This window comes from Gavialis gangeticus, unplaced genomic scaffold, assembly GCF_001723915.1.
Source record: "Gavialis gangeticus isolate Ggan-Ray unplaced genomic scaffold, GavGan_comp1, whole genome shotgun sequence".
In the NCBI taxonomy this organism is placed as follows: domain Eukaryota; kingdom Metazoa; phylum Chordata; order Crocodylia; family Gavialidae; genus Gavialis; species Gavialis gangeticus.
The window spans coordinates 47,035,542-47,058,433 of NW_017728998.1; the positions used below are offsets into that span (position 1 = coordinate 47,035,542).

At 53.4% G+C, this 22,892-nt stretch overlaps 1 protein-coding gene across 5 annotated transcripts in view; it reads right to left on the reverse strand.

The window, feature by feature from the left end:
• FAM65A (family with sequence similarity 65 member A) overlaps window positions 1–22,434 on the reverse strand; it is a 59,663-nt gene extending 37,229 nt beyond the window's left edge. Inside the window, exons 1-2 of one of the 5 annotated variants that reach the window (XM_019505864.1) lie at window positions 22,317–22,433; window positions 7,064–7,190 (exon numbers count right to left, since the gene is read on the reverse strand). In XM_019505864.1, the coding sequence (XP_019361409.1) occupies window positions 7,064–7,190; window positions 22,317–22,383 (194 nt within the window). In that variant the 5' untranslated portion in view covers window positions 22,384–22,433. Of the gene's footprint in view, window positions 1–7,063; window positions 7,191–15,066; window positions 15,301–22,316 lie in introns of those variants that run through there. The other 4 variants (XM_019505860.1, XM_019505865.1, XM_019505863.1 and 1 more) reach the window with 4 other exon arrangements.
• Between the last annotated feature and the right edge of the window lie 458 nt (window positions 22,435–22,892).

The following is a 22,892-nucleotide window of genomic DNA, read 5'->3' on the forward strand; positions in this document are numbered from 1 at the left end:
GGGGGGGGGGCAGGAGGGAGATCAATGCCCCCCACTCTGAGGGAGGGACTGGGGTAGATGCTGCCCAGCTGGGGTGGGGCAGGAAAGGACCCATGGCTCATCTGGGGGGTGCGGGGACAAGGGGGGCTCCCACCACTGCATGCAACCCAGGAGGGCATGGGGGTGGGCATGCGCACCCAGATGTGTGGGGCAGGGCAGGTGGGCTGCAGCTGCAGGCTGGGGCCAGGGAGCATGCTAGGATCTTCCCAGGGGGTGCTGGCCTGGGGAGCGGTAGTGCTGGGACAGGGCTACCATTAAATTTGGGGATGCTACCAGCCCCCCTTCCTGTAGCCCCCTCCCAGCACTGCTGCCTGCCCAGTCGCTGACCCTGCCGGAAAGAATCCAGTGCAGCCCCTGGCCCCACCCTGCACAGACCTAGGGGCACACCCCTCCCCACCTCCCGGGGTGCATACAGTGGCAGGAGCCACTCCCCCTCCCCACACCCATGGACAAGCAGTGGCTCCATCCCACACCCCGTTCCAGCTGGGCTACACCTGCCCCAGCTCCAGCCCCACCCCCACTCTTTCCCTCACCACAGGGGCATTGATCTGTACCCCCATGTCCCTTCCCTCCCCGTCCACCACAACAGACTTACCAGCTGCACGCAGCTTTCCAAGCTGCCAGGCTTTGCTCCTTGATGCTTGCGTGCTGCGCTGTGGCTGCATGCACACATGGGTATTTATCAGCCAAATTAAATTGGCAACATCAGGTCGATTTCTGATATAATCAATTTTCTTTATATCGCACCTCTGCTAACAAGTATGGCAGAAGACCAGCTTGTCTTAGCAAGGAATTCTTCTGTAAGCTAAAACACAAAAAGGAAGCACAAAAGAAGTGGCAACTTGGACAAACAGCTAGGGAGAAGTAAGACTATTGATCAGGCATACAGGGATGAAGTAAGGAAAGCCAAAGAGCAACTGGAATTGCAGCTAACAAGAGGCATGAAGCATAACAAGAAGGGGTTCTACAAGTATTGTCAGCAACATGACAAAGATCAGGGAAAATGTGGGTCCTTTACTAAATGGGCAAGGCAACCTAGTGACAGAGGATGCAGAAACAGTATTCAATGCCTTTTTTACCTCAGTCTTCACAGGAAAGGTCAGCTCCCAGACTACTGAACTGTCAGCACAGTTTGGGGAGAGGTGAGCAGCCAACAGTGGTAAAAGAACAGGTGAGGAACTATTTAGAAAAGCTAGATGTGTACAAGTCCATGCGGCAGGACAGGATGCACCCGAGGGTGCTAAGGGAGTTGGCAGATGTGACTGCAGAGCCACTGGCCATCATCTCTGAAAACTCATGATGATTGTGAGAAGTCCTGGATGCTTGGAAAAGGGTAAATCTAGTGCCCACCTTTAAGAAAGGAAAGAAGGAAGATCCAGGGAACTACAAATCTATCACCCCCCCCCTCAGTCCTTGGAAAGAGCAGGTCCTCAAGGGATCCATTTCTAAGCACTTGGAGGAGAAGCAGCTGAGTAGGAATAATCAGCACAGATTCACCAAGGACAAGCTATGCCTGACCAACCTGACTGCCTTCTATGATGAGATGACTGGCTCTGTGGATGGGGGAAACCAGTGGATATGAAATGCCTTGACTTTAGCAAGACTTTTGATATAATCTCCCACAAAATTCTCTGAGGCAAACTAAGGAAGTATGGATTGGACAAACAGACTGTAAGGTTGATAGAAAACTGTCTGGATTGTCAAGCTCAGAAAATAGTAGTAAATGGCTTGATGTCTAGCTGGCAGCTGGTATCAAGTGGAGTGTCCCAGGGGTTGGTCTTGCGGCCAGTTTTGTTCAGTATTTTCATCAATGACCTGGAACATGGCATAGTGTGCCCTCAGCAAGTTTGCAAATGATGCCAAGCAGGAGGCAGTAGTAGATAAACTGGAGGGTAGGGTTAGGATTCAGAGAGATCTCTACAAATTGGAGGACTGGACCAAAAGAAATGTTATGAGGTTCAGTAAGAAGTGCAAAGTCCTGAACTTAAGACAGACCAATCTCTTGCACTGTTACAGGCTGGGGACCAACTGGCTAAGCAGCAGCTCTGCAGAAAAGGACCTGAGGGTTACAGTGGAAAATAAGATGAATAGGAGCCAACAGTGTGCCCTTGTTGCCAAAGCTAACAGCATACTCAGCTGCAGTGGTAGGAGTATTGCCAGCAGATGGAGGGAAGTGACTGATTATTCCCCTCCATTTAGCACTGGTAAGGCCACATCTGGAGCACTGTGTCCAGTTTTGGGGCCCCCACTACAGAAAGGATGTGGACAAATTGGAGAGACCCCAGCGGAGGGCAACAAAAAAGGTGAGGGGACTGGGGCACTGACTTATGAGGAGATGCTGAGGGAACTGGTCTTAGTTAGTCTGTAGAAGAGAAGACTGAGAGGGGATTTAACAGCAACCTTCAGCTACCTGAAGGGGGGTTCCAAAGAGGATGGAGCGAGACTGTTCTCAGTGGTGGCAGATGACAGAACAAGGAGCAATGGTCTGTTTGCAGGAAGGCAAGTTTAAGTTAGATGGTAGGAAAAACTTCCTCACCAGGAGGGTAGCAAAGCGCTGGAACTGGTTACCCAGAGAAGTTGTGGAATCTCCATCCTTGGAGGTTTCAAAACCTGGCTAAACAAAGCCTTGACTGGGATGATCTAGTTGGGGATGGTCCTGCTTCAGGAGGCGGTTGGACTAGATGATCTCCTGAGGTCCCTCCCAACTGTAATTTTCTATGATTCTATGACTGTATAAGGCAAGACCCAGGAGGTAATTCTTCCACACTGCTGGATGCTGGAGAGACTTCAGTTGCATTATTGAGCCCAGTTTTGAGCAATGGACTTTGAGAAAGGTAAACAAACAGATTTATGAGGAAAGATTGAAAGGACTGGACTCCTTTAGTCTAGAAAAGAGAAAGCTTGGAAGACAGAATAATAGGTTTTAAGTACCTAAAAACCTGTTATAAACAAGAGGATGGTGATAATTTGTTCTTACTGTCCGTTGGGGGAAGGATAACAAGAAAACAGCTTAAACTTTAGCAATGAAGATTTAGGTTGTATATTAGGAAAAAACTGTGAGTGTCAAGAGACGCTGGAACCAGCAAGCCAGGAAGGTTGTGGGAGGGTTTTAAGACCAAGATAGAGACATCTGTGAAGAATGGTCTATTTCCTGGCTCACAGCAGGGGGAGGGACTACATGACCCTTGAGGACTCTGCATTTCTATGGGCACAGCTGGGTCCCATTTCCATTGATATAGGGAGGAAGGAATTTGCACATGAAGTAGAAAGACAGCAAACAGTTAACAATACAAGGTTTTCAGGCTTTCCTTGCCTGCACTACAAATAACACCATACAGGAGGCCTCTACCCCCTTTCCTCAGCATGGTACTAATGTAGTTCCAACTACGATCAACACCATGATCAGGTGGTTTTTATGTACCTGACAGAAGAGATACCCTTCTTTTGGCCTTGAATGACGTGGTGTAGTCCTGTCCAATGCATTGCAGGCAGGCACCCCTGCTAGAGTCTATAAATGCCTCAGCTACACTCTTTATGGTGATGGGGGATTGCTCTCGGCTTTCCCTCTAGCTTGTTCCTTCAGCCTTTTGGCTAGGGGCAAGTAAAACCAGGGCTATCTTAACTCCAAGGCCTCCAGGCTTGGGGCTTACATATAGGATGCCAGATCTGGGAGTATCTGAAGCCCCAGGCTGAAGAGTCTGAGAGGTAGGATACTTGCTGGTGGTAGTGCCACCCACACTTGAACGATTGAGCTCTGCTCAGTCTATATAATTTGGAACTGATTTGACCTGAAAGATGACATTTTTTAAAAACATGGAGGTTTGAAACACAGGGATGTCTAACACTGCCCAGGGCAGGTCTAGGCAACAGGATGGTGGAAATGCTAGCAATGGGAAGTGTCCTGTCTGCATTAAAGTGCCTGCCCGCCAGTTCCTATGCAGCAGGACTGGAACTAGTGACTGCTCCTCCATAGCTGCAAGCTGTGGCTAAGGCATGCTCTTGGGACATTACATTATACAACTAAGTTTTAGCCTGGTCCGGATCATGATTTTAACAGGGGCTCTATGTGCCCCCTCTCTCCCCAGAGGATAGGGACAAGAAGCACAAGCAAACACCCCTGCCATATTGGCCAAACTTGGTCATGGCTGAGGTATGGAAGGTGCTGAATTTTATTTCCCAGTTGATGTGGCCTTGTATAGGTGTTGCTGGGGACCACAAACCGGGAAAGCTGTTCACTAGGAAAATCAATGACACATGAGGATGCCTCCATCCTCTCAGCAAAAGCTAATCTTTCTCCTACTGTACTCTGCAGGCTAACCTTCAGTACACACTGTTGGGCAAAACAATAGGGCTCTGTTTAACCAGGATGAACTGATGTTTGCTTGCTCCCTACAGAAACTCAGCTGCCCAGCAAAAGCATTGAGAGAGTCTGGGCTTGCATGTTCCCCATGACATGCAAGGCCCAGACAATCAAAGCCGGTATTCAAACAGCCCCTGGGACTGAAGCAGAGGCCAGAGCTTTTTCAGGGCAGGTGCTGCTAAAAAGCTGGTTCTGGAAATGGCACCCATAGCCACTGCAGTTTTAGGGCTTATCTACTGCCATGAGAGTTCAGAGCACACAGGACCTTACACCATGCTTCTTTGCTTGGCCCTGGACCAATGCAGCTTTAGCTTCAGGTCTGAGCTATCTGGCCAAGGAGAGGGGTTTGTTGCAACTCCTGCATTCAGAGATCAAGATCCTTTACCGAAGGAGTTTATTTTGCTCCAATTCAAGCTGAGCATTACAAATTCAACCAGAACTGCATGCCGGAAATGTCCATGGACTTCAGTAAGCGATTTAGGAAGTGCCCAACCCTTCACTATTTCCAGAGGCAGGAAATGTGACCTGATAGCCCAAGGGCAAGTGTGTAATACAGCATCCGATAGAAAGGAATGCAGACTGGGCTCCCTTTCCTCCCCACACATCATGGGAATCCCCATGGGATGGCATCTGAACCCCATGCTAATAAAACCACAACAGAAATTTGGTTCCACAGAAGAGGACTTGGTTCCACACAACAGAACTTGAGTCAGACACCTCCCTGTCCTCTGCCTTCCGACTCCATGGAAATTGTGCTGTGCTTAGATTTTTCCACCTCTCCATCTTGCACTCACTTGAATTCTCTGAATACTCAGTGCCCCGGAAGTGCATTCCTGCTCACACCCCGAGGACCTTCTCCAGCCATTTCTGCTCCTAGCCACACAGTCTGGACTGCTCCTCGACCTACATGTTGATATCAAGAGCATCACAACCCAGGCAATGTCTTGGAGAAATTGTCTTTTCCTTCAGGCAGTTGTCAGTGCTCTCCCAGCTACTCCAAAGAAGCAAGATAACGATCATGATTCAACCACAGAACTCAGATTCCACCAAATTTCAAAGCTGCAAAAGAAGAACAGCACTCTGCCCACCGGAGACAGGAGTCATAGGCCTGGGGAATCACAACCTGGCCCCTGAATGTCCATTCCTTCCCCATCACCCGCACAGATCTCCTTAGTTTTCCAATACCCTGTGTCAGATTAATCCTCACACTGATGGCAGAAAACAAAGGCTAGAACAAAAAGGTTGGGAAAAAATTCTATTGTGCCTGTGCTGAGGCTGTATTACGGCCAAGAAAACCTTCCCATCAGCCTCCCTGGGCATTTCCAAAGCAGATATTCAGGATCTATCCAGGGTGACCAACCACAGCGTCAACCACCTGTGCCTGCAGAACTGCTTGCGGCTCTGTCCCGTGCCCCTCCCCGCCCCGGTTGGTCAGCACCTACCCCAGCCCCATTCCCTCCCTCACTGCAGGGGCCATGATCTGCACCCCCACACCCCTTCCACGACACCAGACTTAAAAGCTGAAGAGCTGTGCATTGGAAATCGGATCGGTATCAGCCAATATGTCTCCTTAAAAGCTGGCTATCGGTATCAGCCCCAAAAATGGCTATTGGTGCACCCTTAGTAGAAGTCATATATACCCATTCTCATTGGCCTGAACCCCTTTGCAGCACTTGATACTGCTGACAGTGAAACGATGCTGCTTCACCTTGCAGTCCAAGTTCATCCTGGTGGGATGCATCTAACATATAACAGAAAACTGCACCTCTGCCACAAGATGCCCCATTTGTGAAATCCCACAGGGATCAATTCTCTCTGTGGTTCTTTTCAACATCTCCATTCACCTGCCAGGTGAACAGGTTGAGCAATATGGATTCCAGTGCTAGCCATGATCTCTACCTCTCTTTCCCCATGTTTGATGACACACTATCCAAGTGCCAGGCCGTTTTGGTAATAAGACCAACTTGTAAGTTTAGAAAACTTTGTAGGGCTGAACCAGAGCAAGACAGAGGGAGTGCTAGCGGGCAGGGGGCAACACTCGGAAGAGTCTGCAACCCCAGTGCTGTTTCCTTTGGCTGAAGGCACGTACCCAACACAGCAGACACTCCAAGATCCAGGTATGCATTTGGACCCCTCACCTCAGAGCCCTCACACAGAGTGGCTGGGACTTGTACCAGCTTCCAGTCCTGACCCATCTACCAGTGGTTCTGCGCACTCTCCCGCAGCGCAAGCTGACCCTGGCATCAGGGAACTCAGAATTCTGTTCAGAAGCCTCCTTGAGGGAGATCCTTTGAACATCCCCTTCATAGACCAGCTCAATCCAGCTGCCAGACAAAATGCAAATAGGGACTGGGAGACAGAATGATCTAGTGGTTTGAGGTGGGACATGGGATCGGGACTCCCGAGTTCTCTCTTGTCTAGGCAAGTTGACCTTTCCCCCTTCTTGTGTCTGCATTTGCACAAATGTCTGATGGCAAGATCCCCCACTCCAAGTGCAGCCTAGATTTCAGGTGCTAAAATAGGTGCTAAAGTAAGTGTCAAGAGGTAGCTCAGGGAAGCCCCCAAACCACAGTGCACTTGGGATTCTCACTTGTGGGTATCACTGTATCTGCCAAGTCCTATCCTCCCTGTCCCAGCAGCTGAAGCCAAGTGGAGACAGCCTACCTGAAGGCCTTGTCCTGCGTTGAATTCACCCCAGCAAACGACTGGCTCCTATTGATCCTGGCGGCGAGGGCGCGACGTTGGGGTCGCACAGAGAGCGACATCGTCGAGTGTGACCTGGAGGGCCTCCCTGTAAGGGGAAGGAGACAGAGTATGGTAATAAGAGGCTGGAGCAGCCAAGGGTTGAAGGCAGCAAAAGCCAAGCTGGCACAGGAAGTGGGGAGGGAGCTCTGAGGCAGCTGCAGGGAACAAGAGTGCACCTGGTCAGCTCAGGTTCCAGCCCCTTCCAAGTGTGTCTCCTTCTCATCCATCTTCAAAGCTGTGAAGACAAATGCTTCCTCCTGAACAGCTAATGAGCTGCTCTGCAAAGGCAGAGGCTGGCCCATGAGCAGAGCAGGCAGGCTTGACCATTCACTCTCTGAGCAATGGGAACCAGCAGTCCTGGTCACAGCTGGGGATACTGCCATGGCAGGTTTCAGGGAAGAGCATGCATGTCCCATGGTTCTTCCCAGCCTTAGAGCTCTGGGAAGTGACTAAATTAGCACAGCTCACCCTGGAGATAGATGCCTGGCCCCCACCCACTACTACTCCCTGCTCCCCACTGAGCTGAGCTACTTCCAGGGTACAGGCTGCCCATGGAAACAGGCAGCGGGCTGCGTTCCAGGCAAACCACTTGATGCAGAGCATTGGCATTGGGGAGGGCAGCACCTCAGACAGTTCTGTGCCAAGGCTATGACCAAGGATGGGAAGCAATCCCATTGTCCAGTCCTGGTAAAGACAGGCAGTGGAAGCGGGGTAGAGCAGAGCAGAGCCCAAGGCTCCAGATAGCAGGAAACACTTGCCGCCCTGGATCCTGTGCAAGCCTTCCTGGAGCCTTGCTTCCCGTCAAGGAGCCAGCCTGTCCCAGAAGCAGCCCTGCCCTGCCCTGCCCTGCCCTGCCCTGCAGGGGTGGGGGTCTGAGCTAGGAGACAGCCAGCTTCATGGAATGGAAATAAAGCAACCCCCCTCCCCCCAACACACACACTCAAAACAGGCCCTGGCACTCTTAGCCCTTGACCACTGGTGCTCAGCTGCCCCAGTGCCCCTCAGTATCTTCCTGGCTCCTCCTGCACTAGGTTCCAGCCTCCTCTTCCACAGCTCCTCAGTCCTCCAGGCTACCCTCCTCCCCACTCCTGTGTTCCCATTACCCATCTGCTCAGCCATTTCCTTGTCTCCAGTCCACCTCCCACACTCCTCTTCAGCCACCCCCAAACCACAGCCCTGTGCTCTGCACCAGCAAGAGCTCCCCACATCCTCTCTGGGGTGGGGAACTTGACCTACTGAAGAGAAAGTATCAAGGAGATCCCTGAGATTTAAGAGTCACTATTCTTTCCTACTGAGGTGATCCCAAAAGCCCTGTGTATGTGATCCCCCTGCCTAGACTTGCCTGCCTGACAGAGCAAGCACACACGCTCCCAACATGAGATGCCCAACACTTAATTTATGAAACTGTGTGTGCAGTTTTGAGCTCAAGATTTCAGAAAGGATGTGGAGAAGTTTGGAGAGGGTCCAGAGGCAAGCAACATCAATAAAGGGCTTGGAAGGCAAATCATATGAGGAAAGGTTGAAGGAGCTAGGCATGCAGAAAACAGATTTAAAACACTTGAAGAGCTGCCATAAAGAGGGGGAAGACACCTTTCCTCTCTTGGTGCAAAGAGCAGAACACAAACTAATGGCTTGAAGTTGCAGCGAAGTAGGTTTAGACTGGTTATAAGGAAAAACTTTCACTGTTAGAACAGTGAAGCAGTGGAATAGATGGCCTAGGGAAGTTGTGGCAATACCATCACTGGAGGTGTTCAAGAAGGGGATGGATAAACAGTGATCAGGGATGATCTAGGAGTAGCTATGCCTATGTTCTGCCACGGGTATTTCCCATGCTTCTGGCCTTTTCTGGTTACCACCTGGGACCAGGAAGAAATTCTTTCCCCTTCTATTGCTATGTGTCAGGGTTATTTTTCCACCTTCCTTTGGATAGGGATGACCCTGCCGCAGGCAGAGGGCTGGACTAGGTGACCTCCAGAGGCCCCTTCCAGCCCTACTTTTCTATGATTCTATGACTTGTGATCCTGGCTGGAGAGAAGCAACTGGCTGGTAACCCTTCACTGGATAGGTGTAGCATGCTACCAGCCTTTGCTCAAAAAGCTTCCACCTCAGAGGCAGGTATAGGGCAGTGGTGCTGCTGCAGACTGCAGGGCACGTCATCTAGTCCAGAGCAGCTGAGCATGACTTGGGATGCAGGGCATGGGGAGTGGCTTGTGGACACAGGAGTATTTGGAAGGTGCTTTGCCTCTAGCCCAGGCAGCAAGAGGCCTCAGGAGAGCACCGAGGACGCATGCATAGTCCAGGCCAGCCTATGCCAAGCCTGTCAGAGAGAGCTGCAGGGGAGTAGAAGAGGCAGGGGCATCATTCCCAAGTACCAGCCCTCTGTGACTTGTAAAGGTTCCTTCCTTTTCCTTTGGCTGCCAGGATGGAAACCTGCAAACAACAGAGCCTACTGGAAAGTCCCCAGCTTCCTTGGCCCAGGGCAGAAGAATCCCCAAAATCCCCTTGCTGGAAACTCCACACTTGGAGCAGGAAAGGCAGTGCTTCCAGAGACTCCCTGATGGGAGCTAATGGAGAGGCTGAGCCCCTGACTGGAGAGAACTGATTCACCAGGAAGGTACCCAGAATCTCAGCAAGGAGCTGCTGATTCTGGACAGAGCCACATTCACAGAAAGGGCGTCCCTTGGGAAGAGACAGCTACTAGCAGCCTGGGAGTTTGGGCCTTCAAGGCTCTGCTCACAGCTCTACCCCAGCAACACATTAAGCACATTATCTTGTCTCTCTCTGGGACTCAGTTTCCCCATCTGTAAAGTTGGGAAATGCAGACCCACCTGCTGAAGTGTGTGAAGCATTGAGAAAGTCCCGTGCTCTGTAGTCCTCCTGCTCTCCCTCCCTATGTTACCCTTTCTGCTGCTTCTCTCACTGCAAGCCTTCCACAGCACACCACACTGAACACATACTCCTGCATGCAAGTGAGCACTCCCAGAGTCCCACTAGTGCAGCAAGGCACCAAAATGCAAGGGGCCATGCTCTTGCTTTGCCAAGCACGTAGAGCTGACTCGCCAGTTACACAGCCCAATGCCTGCCTGGCTGCATGGCACAGGTGCTAGGGAGCAGGGTGAGACATGGGCAGGATGTGGGCAGAAAGCGTGTTACTCTGAGCCGCCAAGGCAGGAATAGACCCATAGCCCCCTAATTCACCAATCCTGCATGGCACTGGGAGGCCTCTGAACCCAGCACCCTAAAGGGCACTTGAATGAATACAGCCATCCTCTGGTAACTCTAGAGGCATCTGTAAATCCCTGAGACTGGAGACCCTCCACACTGCTCACCTGAGGCATGGCACAGACCACTCAGCCATGGCCAAGGCAGCCCACTAAATGCAACATCAAGACAAATGAGGCTGGCAGTAGAGGTGACCAGCCCCACGTTGCAGGTGAGGCAGCCAGCTGTATTTCATTGCCATGTAGGATGAAGAGCCCTTTGGGGCCCCACCTGCCTGCCAGTTGTCCTGAAGAGGGTTGGGCTGTTAACACCGTTTCATAGGACATGATTCTCCCCTCTGTGCTGGAGCTGGGCACCAATGGCAGAAGACAGCTAAGAATGAAAGGCAGAGGCAGGGGAGCCAACAGACCACAACAGCCAGTCTCTAGTGCCCTCCGGCAATGGTGTATAGGGGTTAGGCAGGGAATGTCACACTCCCATCTTGGGGCAGCTTTGAGCTCCCAAGTAACTAGGGAGCCTCTTCACCCAAGAGGAGTGCATGCCCTGCCTGAGAGGCCCCAGGTCTGGAGCTTGCTGCTGGTATCCCCAGGCTTCCTGGGATCTCCCACAAGACCCCACATGGGCCTCTCCCTTTCATTTTTCACACCCACAAATAGGCAGAGAAGTCAGAGCCCCAGACCAGGTGCTGTGTGATAATAAGGGCTTCACTGCCCATCACCCAGAGCCAGAGACTCAAGTGCTCCACATGATTCTACAAAGAAGGCTCAACTACCAGATCCTAGGGCCACTGCTAGAGGATTCCTCATGAAAAGGAGGAATAGATGGGGGCCTGCTTTACATGAGCTACAGGGTCCCCTCAGGGCACAGCTGCCTCATAGATGATCTGGGTCAAGGATGTTAGCACCAGAGGCCGAGGGGGACTTTCCCCAGCTAGTGTGGGATACTGTACCCCAAACAGGGGCACTGGAGCTACAAAAGGCATTTGGGTTAAAATCAACACCAAGCACCTGTTAGGTGCCCTGCTGAGGGGGAGCAGAAGAGGTCCCCACCTGCAGTATGGAAGCACAGGGCTCAACTTGAGAGTCCAAACAGGACCTCCAATCCTGTAGACCCATGCATCTCTTCCCCTGACTCCAGAAACTGGCTCCCAGTCTCCATGCCCAAGTCCCCCCACTCTTTTGCAGCCTAGGATACCCATGAAGTACAGTGGTCTCCCACAGGAGGCCTCAAAAGAAGCTCTGCCCACCAGGTCAGGTTCCAGGGCCCACATGGAGCCTTAGGAGAAGTGGAAGGCTTGCCTCTACACTCACACCCACAGGAGGGAAAGCCCAAGGAACAAAGTCCCACCCGTGGCAGGGCAGGAAGAACACTCAAAGACTGGCCTACTAGGCAGTCCACTTCCTCCACAGCCTCTGGGGGAGCCAGGAACAGAGGGGAGCTGGGACAGCACCATATATTTACCTTGCCAGAGTTCTTCCCTGCCAAGGAAAAGGCAGCAGTATCTGGAAAGCACCACAGTGACACGACAGGTCCACAGAATGTGACATGGGGAGGAAGGCAGTACCCTAAGGGCACTGTTAAGAAAGAAGGACCCAAGAGAGCTGGGTCCTTGGTACTGCTGGAACAGAGGCAATAGTCCTTGCTCCAGAAGCCACTAGTGCTAAACTTTTCCCCCTCCAGTAGCACCAAATATGACTAGATCCCAGCAGTGGGCTGGAGGGGCCAGGAAGGATGCCCTGGCAGAGCCCAAGTGGCTGCGGCCTGAACAATAATGCAGTCAGCCTGAAGCCAGACCTCCTCCAGGGGGAGGAGGAGCCCTGCCCCCTGACCTGACCCTATCACACTCTCAACCTCCTGGGGACAGTCCAAGACCCCTGGGGGTACAGTGAGCTTGCTCTGAGGGAGACAAAGCAAACAGGGCTGAGCAGAGAGGGGAGAGGATAACATGCTGAGGGGGCAGTGCTTCAGGCTTAGAACAAACCTGATACTCACTGAAGGGAGTGACAATGCTGCTCACCATCATGTGGGAGTGAAGGAGGTTCCCCCACACCCTGGACCCATGTCCAGCATGGCATGTCTCTTCTAGCCAAGGAGCTGCATGGAGCTCACCCTCTACATGGCCCATCACCATGGACAGGATGGTGATGCAGCACAATGTCCACATGGCAGGAAGAGTGCAACATGAACACAGCATTCAGGGCAACCCCATCAGTTACAAATTCACTGGCCGGGTGGCTGAGTTAAACCTCAAGAGGCCAGGATGCTTCCTTGCTGCTGCCTTGGACACCCCAGCACCCCAGGAAGCTTCCTTGCTGCTGCCTTGGACACCCCAACCAGCTGATTCCACCCACACTTCCAGGACCCCAGGGGTGTCCTCACACACCTCCTCCCCTCCCGCTTGCCTGCAGTGGAACACACCTGGTCAGCTGCCAGCTGGGTTCAGATGGTCCCCATGGACTGAGCCAGCACATGGCCATGTTGAGGTTCAGCTCTTTGCTCCACCAAGCACAGGATACTGGCACGTTCATCGCTGTTGCAGCCACAGCTGGCCTGCTACTGACCTTGGGGTGTGTGGCAAGCACTTCCATGAAGCACTAAAGGGTTAGTGCTGCCCAGACAAAACCCTGGAAAGCAGATCCAAGCATACAACTGGTGCAGCACAGGACCCCTCAACACCCCAGCACTCTTGCCCCAGGCTGCGGCCATTAAGGAAGCTGAATGGGACAGCCAGTCCAGCAGCCCAGACCCTAGCTCAGTGCCAGCCCTCTGGTTTCTAGGGCAACACTGTCCCAATTAAGCTCATTACAAAGAAGCTGTAATCCTAAACAGCCCAAATCACCCACAGGGCCTTGGGAGAAGAGATTACCCTCTCTGGAGCCATTTAATCGGCTCTCCACAGAGCCACGCAGCCCACCGGCTCAGGTACCAGCTGCCATAGGCCATTATTTGTAGCAGTGAATCTAAAGTTAAAGCAGGGCCACCATTCAGGGGGCCTGGGCAGGGCTGGCTTTTGTGCTGGAGCTAACTCCACCCATGCCCCTGAGCTGGCCAGAAGGAGGGTTGAGCATGGGGCAACACTAGCCCCAAAGGGCACCAGGGGTTTGGGTGTGGGGCAGGGTTGGCTTCTTCAGAACTGCCTTTTCCACCAAAGCTGGCCTCAGAAGAGCAGTGTGGCTCTCCCAGGCTAAGCACAACCCATAGGGCCTCCTGCGTGAGCACTAGCCTGACCACTCTGCCAAAGGTGCCATGGAAAGGGGAGTACAACTGCCCAGCAAGCCTATTGCCCAAACCCACCCATGGCCTTTGGGCTGGGGCAGCAGAGACCCAACATGCATACTGGGGTACAGCCTGCCCCCTCTTTGCTTGTCCAACATGAGCCCCCCAAACTAGAGCACCCCAACAAGCTCACCCATGGAAGAAGCCCAGCAAGGACTTTGTACCACTGATGATGGCTGCACTTGAAGGTCCCATATGTTCTGGGTGCTGTATGAACATACTAGGGCAGTCCCATGGAGCTGACAGGCTCTGCATAGGACCAGAAGCAGGAGGCAGATGCAGTGGGTTGCTGGGGGACAGGGAAGCAGAGCTGCCAGTGATGGATGTGATAAGGAGAAGCCACTGTGGACTGTGCACAGGCAGGACTGTGCTGCGACCAGCATAATGACAGCAGCTGCTAGTCCCCAACAATCAGACAGCTCCAAACTGGCTGTAGCTGGGATATGTTTTTGGCAGCCCAAAGTGTTAAGTTAGTCAGCGTCTTAGCAGGACAGTGCTCATCAGGTGCAAGAATAACTGTGCCCCTGCCTCTGCTGGCCAGAGCACGTGAGGGAGCACTGCATCTTTTCAGCACCAGGACACACCACCAAAGCTTCACTCTGCTGGAGCTTTGCCTTCCACCACAGAGGAGGGGCACTCCCACCGAGCTCTGCCAAGGATTTACCCGTGAGTTCATGGCAGAGATCCTAGCCCAAAACCAGGGCAGAAAGGGCTTGGGCAGCACCAGAAGCCCTTATGGCACAGGCAGCTGCAGGCCAGTCAAGATACCTGAGGGTCAGCAACGAGTTTCCATTTGCTGCCATACTACAGGGCACTCAGCACTGCCCCCCTCCATTCTGTGCCAGCTGCCCCCCACCGCCATCCCTCTCCCCCCCATGGTACTCTCTGCCCCACCCAGCAAGTGCAACAACGAGGTGTCACCTCAGAGATCTGCACTGGAGCTGTGGCCATTTTCTCCCAGTCTCTCTCCCTGGCCCCTGGAGCTGGCGCTCTCCCTAGAATCCCTGGCACCAAACATCCCGCTGCACTTTGCACCAGACTGTTCTCCACTGCCTGGCAGCCCTGCCCCAAGCAGGGGCCCAAAGGGAAGCCCCATTCTCCTGCTCCCAGGAGAAGGAAGAATCCAGATATTCTTCAGCAACCCCAACCGGATGGGGGAGGTGCTGAGGGTGGGAATTCAAACCTCCCTGTGAAGGCAGGGAATTGCTGGTTGAGATACTAAGCACCATGAACCCAAAGAGGGGGCTGTGTGTGTAGGCCCCCTCAGAGATAACCCCAGGCTCCCATAATCAAAGGGGGACCACTAGGGACTACAAGTCCCTCTTCCTGATCTCCCAAGCACAAAGCTTATCCTCAGGACAGCCACAGGTCCTGAAGGTCCTGAGCACTGGGCTGGGCACACAGGTCCTCTGACCCCCACCTACCTTCCCTGAATGAGCAGAGCCCAGGGCCCTCAGTGCAGCAAGTCCAAGGGATCCTCTGGCACCCACAAGTTGACCAGAGTACTACCTGCAGTCAGCACACACAGGAATCAGCAGCACAGGGCTGGAGGTTGCACCCCAAAGTCAGCGCACTCCAAAGGGGGTACCCCTTGTAACAGCACAGCAAGGCACGGCTCCAGGTGGATGCAGGCGTAATCCAGGGCTCAAGCACCAAGACACCCAGAGAACAGGGATCTCCCTGTGCCCTGTTCACTCCTCCAGGACTGGTCTCTGGCTCAGGAGGGTGGGAGAGGTCCAGCACTCACATTCCTGACATTACAGAGATAAGCACTGACTGGTACCGCAGTGGGGAGATGGGGGAGGGTGCGGGTAGTCACTAGGTGCTCCTGGCAGGGTGGACACAGCTGGTGGCACCCAAAAGCTCCCATGAGGCCTTGCCACAGCCAGGGAGGCACTGATCAAAGAAGCCTCTTCTTGCCCTGTCCTAGGCATAAGCACACTGAGACCCACAACCTCCAAGTCCTCCCAGACAGTCTAAGCAGAGAACAGAGCAGCAGCAGCAGGAGGGTGGTAACAGGACATGTGGCACAGGCTGGCCTTGGTGCTCATCCAGGATGCCAGCACTTTGAAAAGCTTCATGCCCTACACAGGGGTCAGCATCCCTCTTGGGGAGGCTGAAGCAGATTTGGGAGGTGGTCAGTGTGTCCTACTGGATACAGCAATAGGCTACAGAGACCCAAGTTAAATGCCCAGCTCTGCCTTAGGTCTGCAGGGTGACCCAATGCCTCAGCTTCCTCATCAGTGAAATGGAGATAATGCTACTGAACTCCTTGCAAAGTGGTTGGGGATATCTTCTGACAGAAAGCACCAGAAGAAGAACAATGTAAGACCTAGCAAAACAACCTAAGCTTTGGATTTTCCAGTTATCAACAGCTGACTGGGAAAGGCCAGACACCTGGCTCTGCCCATCAGACCCCTCTGTGAGGAGGTCAGGAGTTTAATAGGCAGAACCTCTCCACCCCAACCAGCGCTAGCAAGAACTGGAGGCTGATGGCATGCGTGACATCACACTTTTCATTTTTGCATCACCCACCTAAACACTGTCTGTGTTGCTCTGGCCCCCCAGCCCTCTGGGGGGCTGATCTACAGAAGGGGAAGCCAGGCCCAGTTTGCCTTGCTTTACAGTCACAGTAGTTCCACATTTTGGTTCCCAACAGGAGATTTGCAAGCATTCTTGCTATTGGCCCCAAGATGTCTCACATCATTACCTTTCTACCCTCTCCTTCCCCTAAATCAGTGGCCGCTTTTCCAAGCTACATGGAAAAGGCTTCAGCATGAGGAACAGAAACCAGGAGGCCCACTTCAGCCTCTTCCTGCCCCTCACTCTAACCACTAGACCACAGTCTCCCTGCCTGTTGGCTGTACAGCATCGAGGGCAAGAAATCAATGACCCCCATGTCCTCCAGTGATGCACCTGAGGCAGAGCCCCAGGGGCATGTACCCCCTTTACAAGCTCCTGCTGGACCCTCTGCACCCCCTGCCCCTGGGCTAAGGAACAATCGAAGGCCTCCCCCTTCCGAGTCCATCACTGTGAGCCTCCCCCACAGATGACAATGAGAGGAAGAATGTTGACTCTCAATTTATTTTTTGCACTGGGGCGGAGAGTGAAACCAGCTGGATTAGTCTCAACCAGTTTCTGCTTCAAGAGTCCCAGGCAGCTGCTGCTATGTTTGTCAACAGCACAGGGGACGACTCAGGAACCACAAGCAGCTTGAACCTTTGAACTAAGGCAAATCCTGCTTCTGAGAGACTTTTCTAAAAGCTTTGTGGGTAGGCCCAAGATCAGCACCACCAAACCACATTCAGGTTTAGCCCCCCATATAACCTCATCCATCCCAATTCATGCCCAGGGCCCTCCAATACTCCCACTGGGGAGGAGGTCAGAGTAGCAGCAGTAGGGGAGGGGATGTGGTCAAGAGCCCCACAAGGCTGACACTGGGGAAGGACTGGGGGGCAGCAGTGAAGGGCAGGTAGGGAAACCTGCCTTGCTGTTCCTTCAGGGCCTAGACAGCAGACATGCTCACACCACTGAAAAAAAATCACCATCACACCAGCATATGAAAGTAGCAGACAGAGGGACACAACCCCCTAAACTAGGGTAACTTTGTGTTGTGTCATCGCACAAAGCATCTGCCCACACATTCAACCTCTTCTCAGTTGCTGCTGACAACCCTCTAGCAGGGCCTAGAGAAAGCAGATTGTGAGCTCCCCCCAGCAGGCCACAAACATCCTGAATAAAGGAGTAGAGCTTGTCCTCACTGACAGAGCACCTGAGCTACAGCCCCATCAAGGATTCCTGCACTGGTGAATAAGTGCAACCTGTTGGGAGGAAGAATGCTGTGCTGGCACCCTGGACCTCTGTGCTCGACATTTGCTGCACCAGGCTCCTTTTGACGACCTTATGGAGACACTGTGCTCTTCCTGTCTCATCTTCTGCCTTCATCCCTCCTTATTCCAAGACAAATATTTGCAGGAAAAGAGTCCTTAAATCCTAGGCCCTAGGACTCTTGGCACCAGTGCTTTTGCACTGCCTGAGGCTTTGCATCCTTGTTTGTGTAGCTGCACTGATGTCAGCTGAGCCCACAGTTTAGGCATGGACATACACCCTAAGCCCCCTCCAGTCTCTGAGCAGCCCTGGGGAGAAAATATCCAGTAACCACTGCAAAGCGTGCAGGATGTTTGCTGGACTTGCCCAGGGGGCAGAGCTGATTTCGTTTTACTCCCCCTGTCTAGGCAGCTCAGGTCAAAATGGAGGAGCTGAGAACCCAGGGCTGCATAATCACAGGGGGCATGGCAGTGACCCATCCAGAGACCTCCTTCCCCTGTCCCAATACCCTGCATGGAAACTAGCTACCCCTCACTCTGCCACAAGCTGGGGGAAGGGGGAAAGCTTTGCTGAGTCACAGATGTCAGCAGTATCTCCAGCTAGTTGGGTTCACTCAGACCATGGGCTTCCTTTACCAGAGATTTAGGCAGGTGACTGGGTGGGGTGGTGGTGGTTTCTCAGCAGGTAGGGGGTGGAAAAGCATCAATGCATAGGGCTATCCCAGGGCCATAACTCTTGGGAACTGGCTTCACCTGTGCTCTCTCCCCCCAGAGAAAGCTCCTGGGCAAGGATTACATCTGTAATGCCTTTCTAAAGCAGCTGAGTGACATGCTTGCCCTCATCAAACCCACTGTACCCTGCCAGCTACTGGAAGCAACATCACAGGCACGTGCTTGTGACCTCAACACCACGGAAGTAATGACAGCACGGAAAGATCTTGCACCCTAGTGAGAGATGGTACAGACAGGGAGTCCTGAGAGTCCTCGATCCGAGAGGCAGGCAGAGGCCCTCACCCTTGTGAACCCTGGGAGACTGGCCGGTTCCTCACTCAGGGCTCTGGACTGGAAAGGTGGCAGGAAAAGGAAGGAGCTACAAATGTGAAGAATTGGAGGAAGTGCTTGTTTAAGCCCCTGAGCATCCCCAAGGAAGGGTGGAAAGGACTGGGCCTTCACACACAGTGCTGTGCAGCAACTGGAGCTTTGCAAACCACACACACAAACACACACACACACCAGCATCCCACTGGCACCCCACTACCTGAACAGCTCTGCTTGGGCACCAGCACTGGAGTACTGCACAGACACAACCCCGCTCAGGTAAGGCCTCCTGCATCAAGGCCCTTATGTTCCACTCTGTGATTCTCCTCCCCACAAACTCTCCTAACCACAACCCCCAGTGCTGCTCCTAACTCACAGTGACTTATGACTAGGACACCTTGATCCCATCCTGGGAAGGCCAGGAGGGCAGCAATGGGGGAGCACAGCTCTTGCTGGGGAAGGGCTGGGGAGGGTGACAAAGTGGCTGCCCCAGTGAGGCAGGGGTTTCCAGAAGACTGGGTCTGCCAAGTACTAACTTTTTTCGGAGTGTTCCTGAGCATTAGACTGTGACCACGGTTGCCATGGCAATGCTGTTTGTGTTTGCATCCCCATAGCATAGTTTGGAGAAAAGCAGTAAGCAGCATACACATGCAAACACAGGTGACTGGTGACCCTTCCCCCCAGGCACATGCCTCCCAGGGCACAGAGCAGGCACCAACCCCAGCCTGGAGGCAGCTCTGCTACCTAGGAGGAACCCACCCATCAGGGCACAAAGAGGAGACACCCTCTCTGCAACATGCCCCACTCCACTTTGCTGGACACAAATGCACACACATGGAAATGGAAGGGAGACAAATATGCACAAAACATCCCTTCCCCACTTGCATCCTCACTCTCAGCTCCTAAACTAAAGGAAGGGCTTTTCCAACAGGCCAGTCCAGACCAGCTCACCTGAGTCCTGCCCACCCTGCAACCAGACCCATACTGGCTGCAAGAAGAGTGGAAGAGAGCTGCTCCTAGAGACTGGGCCCCAAAGCCTGACTCAGGCTGCCTAGGGTGAGAAACTGCCATTGTGTTGACCTGAAACCAGCCCGGCTTGTCCCCTCCCTGAGCATTCCTGAGAGTGTGCCAGAGGCTCCGGAAGAGTGGCACCAGGAATAGCTCCCATTACGCAACCCCCCACGAGCTCTCAGCCTGCTGCTCTCCAAGGCAAGGGAGCAGGATCGAATGTGCCTGCACCCCTGCGCGGCACCTACACGGCACCACGCAGCTTGCCTCCCACTAAGACACCTGCCTGAGAGGCTAGCCCAGTCTCCCCTCCTCCCCTGGACTTAGTGCTCTCCCAAGACGAGACCTAGTCCATTGCAGAGTTCCTCAGAAGCACTGGATGAAGAATGCCCAGTGATCCGCTGGACAAGGCCCCTAAAAACTGGGTTTCCCCCCACAGATTATGGTGAGAGGATAGCTTAATACCACATCCTCACACCATTTCTGCACATGTACAGCCTTATAACACATCTCCAGTTCCACATTCGACAAAGCTGCCAAGTGCTCTGCCCCTCCATGGCCCTACACCAGTGGTCACCAACCAGTGGATCTCGATCCACCGATAGATCTCGGAGCTTCTTGGAGTTGATCTGAGGTTGAGGTGCAGGGGCTGAGTGCCCGCATGCGTGCACACACGCACCCCAGTCCAGCAGGTCAGTCTGTGGGGGAGGGAAGGGGCAGGGGCTTAGATGGAGGCCCCTGCAGTGAGGGACAGTGCTGCAGAGGCAGGAGCAGGGGTAAGCTGAGTGGGACCCCAGCTGGATGGGATTTACCTGCTGGGGAGGTGCTCTCCCAAATAATTTTTTCTCCTTCTGCCTTCTCCTTCCCCTCCCACAGACTTACCTGTTTGGCAGGGGTCAGGATGATGGGGAGTGGTGTGCTGGTGGGACACAGTAGATCTTGGGTTGCTTTTAAATGCCAAAGGTGATCTCCTACTTCAAAAGGTTGGAGACTACTGTCCTGCACCAAGGCTCAGCAACTGTTGCTCTCACCTGTCAGGACTGTCAGTCCTAACCAGTATGTGCTGGGTGGGGGGACAGCTATTTGCTGGCTACACCATGAAGCCAAGGTTGAGCATTGCTTCTACCCCCTGTGCTCCATAGCTCTGCTAGTCACACTGATGAGGAAGAAACCATCCCCCTGAACAACAGGTTACTAACCCCACCCCCACGCCCAACACATGTTTAAAAACTCCTACCAGCTGCAATGGGGACTTCAGTGTCACCGGCTCCAGCCCCAAGCTGCTTCTGCCACTGCTTATTTCAGGGATCTCATTATTTGTAAATAGCAATTTAAATGGTAAAACCGTAGGAGTGCGACAGGAGGAAACCAGCCTGGCACTGACTCACGGAGTAAAGCATCAACACTGAAGTCACAGAAAGTGCCACACCAGAGAGCTTGAGGCAGCACAGCACACTCCAGGAAGGGCTCCAGGGGCCCTTCCCAAAACACAGGACTCTGGGATTGACAACAGCCCAGCGGGCACAGGGACTCAGAGCCAGAGCAGAGAGCCAGCAGGGTAAGGAGGACCAGAGCAAGGTGCCCCCTCAGGGCCAGGGATAGCTTGGGAACTGCATATTCCAGGTGTACTAGACAAGCAGGACAATACACTGGGACATCACAACTCTTGAGAGAAAGGGGACCCAGGCAACAGCAGGACCAAGATCAACAAAAGCCCACGGCTCTGGAGCACGTAACAGGCTTTGCCTCAAGGGTCTGACACTGCCCATGTGGTTTTCCACTGCAAAGTGGTGCAGCAGCTTGGGCAGAGCATGGGGGCTAGGCCACACTCAGGTTCTGGCTGCAGTGGGGTCCCCACCGCCTTGCTCCAGCATCTGACCGAGTCCCACCCTGAAGACCCACACTTATCTGTGAAACCAGAGAGAATGCCCACAGCCACTTCCTGGATACTGCTTACCCGCAGTCGTGTTTACACACTATCATCGCAGCAGCCACCTTGCCTGTCTCCGCTCTGTGAGGCTCAAGGCATCTTGCAGATGCTGCACAGAACCTCCCAAGCCCCATGAATGAGAGGGTTGTTTGCCCCAGGTCTCAGAGGGGAGGCTGAGGCACAGCTGAGGAAGGGTCTTGCCCAAGACGTGCAGGGAGTCAGTAGCAGAACTAGAAATAGAAGCCAGGGCTCCTGCACCACAGAAGAGCTCTCCTCCTCTGGACTGTCCAGATCTCTATGCATATTTCAAACCTCTGCCTGTCTGAATCAACAGCATGCAAACAAATTGTGCAGGAGGCAGGCCAGACAGTGCAGGACATGACCTCCTGTTCTGCCTTGCCCACGCCAGGGCCCAAGTCTCAGGCTCATCCTGAGTCACTGATGGAGCTAGACAGACTCCCTTGCCCACACCAGTGCTGATGGAACTTGACTGAAGTATGAGGGGAGCTGCCACCCTAGACTAAGGAGAGGAGGGCAGACATCTCTTCAGGCCAGGGCTGGGAGAAAAATAAAGCTGCAAAGTGTATCCCACGCATCCTGACACCCAAACCACTGCCTCGGCTATGGAGGTTGTTCCCCTGGCACCCGTCCCTGTGGTCTCTATCACGAGCCTGTTACCCCTGCTCCCTATTCCTCAACTCAGCCACCAGGAGAGTCAAACCGAGCCCATGCCCCACTGGTGCTTGCTCCCCCTGGGTGCTATGAATAATCACATCAGAGAAAGCAAGGTGAAATCTAGGGGGTGGCGTGGGGAGCCTATGGTGGTGAAGCTTGGCAACACACAAAGAGGACTCAAAGGAAGTCACAGTACCTTTGTACTTGCTGTTCATTCTGGGGCTGTGGTGCCAGTACGTGGCTGCTGCTGTGCCCACTCTCATGAGGGGTCAGACTGTGCAGGGCTGCCTGTGCCGTGGCTGGCTCTGCTCGCTCTTCCTGTGCTCTGTGCTCTGTGCTCAGGCAGGGAGAACTCCCCGGGCTGCTGAGAAGGGCCTGCAGTCTCCACCCACACTTCCCCTGCTCGAGGCCTGACATCACCACAGTTCCTGCTGTTCCAGAGCAGTGAGTCAAACCCACGTTGTCCCTCCTGAAGAGAGGGGAGGGGACCCCACCACTGCTGACACTGCTTTGAGGAACAAGGGAGGGCAGGGAAACTTGCGAGTGCTCTGCCAGGTCCCAAGTCAACCCACCTCTCCCCTGATTGCTCTAGTATCTGGCCCTAAATCTATGTTGTTTGGTTCCACGGTTTGGAAACTATGCAGGTTTCCCTTGACTTCCCTTACGAACAGATGAGCTCCTCCCAGGCTGTGCCCCTGCTTCCCTCACCCTGGCAAGGCCCACACACCTGCAGAGTCCAGAGCCCTACAAGCAAGGGGCCAATGGTACTAGC